The 4,701-nt window shown below is 39.8% G+C and overlaps 1 protein-coding gene across 1 annotated transcript; it reads right to left on the reverse strand.

Moving 5' to 3' along the window:
• Positions 1-2,091: 2,091 nt before the first annotated feature.
• On the reverse strand, positions 2,092-3,051 carry OR13L10 (olfactory receptor family 13 subfamily L member 10). The gene has a single exon (XM_001496106.4). It carries the CDS (start codon positions 3,049-3,051, stop codon positions 2,092-2,094), a length of 960 nt encoding a protein of 319 aa, XP_001496156.4.
• Positions 3,052-4,701: the final 1,650 nt, after the last annotated feature.

Consider the following 4,701-nt stretch of genomic DNA (forward strand, 5'->3'; position numbering starts at 1 on the left):
CGGAGGGTCAGTCTTTTTGTTCTAACTGATAGAACAACTGGTTAGTTGAGGCCTTCAGCTGACTGAATGAGGCTCACCCAAACTGCTTTACTCAGTCTACTGATTTAAATACTAATCTCATCCAAAAACGTCCTCACAGAAACACCCAGAATAATGTTTGACCAAATATCTGGGTACCCCATGCCCCAGTCAAGTTGACACATAAAATTAGCCATCACAACAGGCTAAATAATGAAATTAATCATGCATCAACATTCTTTATAAAGAACACCAAGAAAAAGAGAAGGGAAAAATACCTAGTTAGTATATACACATATAGAGAGCAAAAAAAGGAAGCAATTATGCATGGCTGCTGGAGACCCCATATCTGTTATGTCGTGAGGCCATGGTTGATATTTATAGCTTCCTTCTTCTTCTATTCATTCTTTGTTCTCTTTCCTTTCATTTACTGCCTCAGTTAAAGAAGTGACACAAACCTTTAGTTCTAAGAGGTATGAGCTCTTATAGTCCTCCCTTTCTTGGGCTACTGTAGTCTTCCATTAACTTCTACTATTGGTCATAGTAGTCCAGGGTTCTAAGATTTGTCCAAATCCACTGTATTTTCCCATTTTAAGTATCAGAGTCCCACTCATTCCCAAGTCAAGGCCCTAAGTGGTACATAAGAGACCTGGAGAAATTGTGGAATTACAGTTTACTTTGTGCTTATGCAGCCCACAAAATCAGACTTTCGTTCTGATATTAAGCTTCATCAGTTTTGAGAAACAAAATATTTTCTGCTTGTTTGACCTTGGCTTGAGAGGGGAATTTAATGCCTAAGTCTGTCATTTTCTTCCTATAAGCTTCCCACTGCAATCAGTAATAGCACTTAGTAAACCATCTTGTCGTCTTCATTCCCACCATAAAGGTCAGTTGCAGCAGTATTTTGGCATTCCAGAGCCTAGTTTTCAAGACATTTTATTTCAGATAATGACTGTTGATAATTTTAAGCATCTGTTTTGTTACTGCACACCATGGATGGTCAGATTCCCCATTTTCCATTGACTATGCTATCATCAATACATTCAAACTGCACACATCAGATATCCAATCCCAGACTTCCACCTCTGTGCGTCTGTTTCCTAGAGCCACTCCTGATATAAAATGCCGCAGCAGTTAGTGCTTACAGAGGAAATAAAAACTACTTTAGATATTTCAACCTAGAGGAATTTAACACAGAAAATAAGTGATAAAATTGTTGGAAGAGCAAAAAAGAAAGGGGGAAGGCAGGTAATATTACCCTCTTCGTGGAAGCCTCTACCCTCCTTATAGAGAGACACGCATTCCATACTTGCGTGACCTTATATTTCAAGAACTGCTGTTAAGGGAGACTGTAAACATCAGCTAACGCCACCACAGGAGTCTGTTTCTGCCACTGCTACCAGATCCAAAAGAAGACAATTTCTTCTTTATTTCTTTTTCTTCTAATCTCTCATGTATGACTCTTACATTGGCAGAATCTGAAATAGAACAATGCTGGCAAGTGAGCCTGGGAAATGAGGTTTCCAGGCTTTCAGTCCCTGTAATGTGGGGAGAACTTAGAAGGATTGAGATGGTGCTGAGAACCAACACAAAATATCTGACACATCTTGACTTTGCAAAGTGGGAAGAGAGTACTTGTGGAAAGGGAGGAGAGAAACGAAGTTCCTGGGAAGATCAATTTTAGGAACTGATACGTAGGAATTGAGGATCTGAATATTCTTTCTAAAACAGTGTATGTTACAAATACCTTGGAAGTTTTTTCAGTGGTTGCCTACCACAGTTTTTTTTTTGTTTGTTTTTTGGGGGTTTTTTTGAGGAAGATTAGCCCTGAGCTAACTACTGCCAATCTTCCTGTTTTTGCTGAGGAAGACGGGCCCTGAGCTAACATCCATGCCCATCTGCCTCTATTTTATGCATGGGACGCCTACCACAGCATGGCTTTTTGCCAAACGGTGCCATGTTGGCACCCGGGATCCAGACTGGTGAACCCTGGGCCACCGAGAAGTGGAATGCACGCACTTAACCGCTATGCCACTCGGCCGGCCCACCCACCACAGTTTTAAGACCATTGATCTAGACACAAATATTGGCAGGGAACACCCACCTTCCACTCAGCTTCCTCAGGGCACCCTTGACCTCTTTGTTTCTCAGGCTATAGATGATGGGGTTTAACATGGGGGTCATAAAACAGAACAGCACAGAGACCAGGATGTCCACATCCAGGTTGTAGCCTTCTCTGGGTCTGTCATAGTTGAAGTTGGCCATTCCATAAAAGACCACCACCACGGTGAGGTGGGATGCACAGGTAGAGAAGGCCTTGCTCCTGCCCTGAGCAGAGGGAATCCTAAGGATGGTAGAGATGATGAGTATGTAGGACACTGCAGTAAACAGACAGGGGCTCAGGCCAATGGTGGCACTGGCCACATGGAGCACAGACTCATTGAGAGAGGTGTCTGAGCAGGAGAGCTTCAGGAGCAGTGGGATGTCACAGAGAAAGTGGCTGATCTGGTTGGGCCCACACAGAGTGAGTGTGGCTGCCAGTACTGTGTGTGTCACAGAATTCACCAGGCCACATAGCCAAGACCCAGTCACCAAAAAAGCACAGACCTTCACACTCATGAGGACTGAATATTGACAAGGGTGGCAAATGGCTAAATAGCGGTCATAAGCCATAGCAGCCAATAAGACACCCTCAGTGCCAGCACATGTCACAAGGAAGAAAATCTGGGAGAGGCAGCCCTCATATGAGATGGTTTTCTTCTCCAGGAAGAAGTTCATCAGCAAGACTGGAATGGTGGTGGATGTGTAGCAGACATCCAAGAAACTCAGGTTGCTGAGGAAATAATACATTGGAGTGTGGAGAGCAGGACCGATCCTGGTGGCCATTATAATAAGAGTGTTCCCCAGGAGAGTTGTCGGGTAAATGACCAGGAAGATCAGGAAGAGCAAGCCCTGTAGTTTGGGGTGGTTGGAAAATCCCAAGAAGATGAATTCAGTGACCTCTGTTTGATTGTTCATTTCAAATAGTGTCATAGCTACAAAACAATGAGAAAAAATAAGCCATAGTGAGAATGTATAGAGAGCACCCCGAATGGCTTTGTATACTTTCTGGGCCATGTCAGATAATGTTGGATATAGAACAGCCTGGACTGTGGAGAGGGGTGTTCAGGAGTGTCTTCAGAGAAACTACAACTTCTCACTCAACAAATCTAGCCAATTCAGGCCTGGGGACCTCACACAAATTTGCATGGCTGCTGGTGGGTGAAAATAAATGTAGACTTGGTTAAAACTAACAATAAGCCACTATTCCCTACATTCATCTGAGCACATTTTTCACCGTCTTGGTAATATCTATCTCCTATCATTGCCGGGTTTGGTAAGCATCTTATTTTTTTCTAAGAAATAAAATTTCATTGCAAAAAATTAAGAAAATGTAGAAAGATGTAAAGAAGAATTCAATCACCTGCAGAATCAGAATCAGCGCTACCTTTCAGTGTTCTCCATTGCAGCTTTTTTTTTTTTCCAGTTGTGTAAATCTTGATCTCTATTTATAGTTTTAAAATACTAGGAGCACAGTTTCTCACATTGGAAAGGAAGAGGTAAAACTGTCTCTATTCATAGATGATATGATCCTACATATACATAAATCCTACGTATAGTAGATACCAAATCCACAGGAATATTACTAGAGCTCATAAACAAATTCAGCAAAGTTATATGTGCAAAAGTCAGTTGTGTTTCTACACACTAGCAATGAACAACCCAAAAAGGAAGTTAAGAAATCAATTCCATTTACAGTAACATCTAAAAGGATCAAGTACTTAGAATAAATCTTACTAAGGAGGTGAAAGACTTGTATACTGAAAAGTACAAAATATTGCTGAAAGACATTAAAGAAGTTATAACTAAAGGGAAAGACATCCTACATTCATGGATAAAAAGACTTAACCTTGTTAAGATGTCAATATAGCCAAAGTGATCTACAGATTCCACACAATCCCTATTAATATTCCAGTATCCTTTTCCCACAGAAACCGAAAAGCCACTCCTCAAATTCATATGGAATTACAAGGAGCCCTGAATAGCCAAAACAATCTGGAAAAAAAATAAATTTAGAGGATTCATACTTCCTGACTTTGAAACTTACTACAAAGCTACAGTAATTAAAAAAGTATGGTACTGGCATAAGGACAGACATGTAAACCAATGAAATAGAATAGAGACCTCGGAAATAAATTTTCACATATATGATTAATTGATTTTCAACAAAGGTGCCAAGCCCATTCAGTGGGGGAAAGGACAATGTTTTCAACAAATAGTTTTGGGAAAATTGTATATCTACATGAAAAAGAATGAAGTGGTCCCTACCTTATATTATGCACAAAATTAACTCAAAATGTATCAAAGACCTAAACTTAAGAGGTAAAACTATAAAACTCTTAGAAGAAAATGTCAAAAAAATTGTTCATGTCATTGGATTTGGCAAGTATTTCATAATATGACACCAAAAGTACAGGCAATAAAAGAAAAAATAAATTGTACTTTGTCAACATTAAGAAGGTGTCATCAAAGGACACTATCAAGAAAGCAAAAAGACAACCTATAGAATAGAAGAAAATATTTGAAAATCATATATATCATAGAGAATTAATATCCAAAATATATAAAGAACTACAACTTAAC

This window comes from Equus caballus, chromosome 5 (assembly GCF_041296265.1).
Source record: "Equus caballus isolate H_3958 breed thoroughbred chromosome 5, TB-T2T, whole genome shotgun sequence".
Classification (NCBI taxonomy): domain Eukaryota; kingdom Metazoa; phylum Chordata; class Mammalia; order Perissodactyla; family Equidae; genus Equus; species Equus caballus.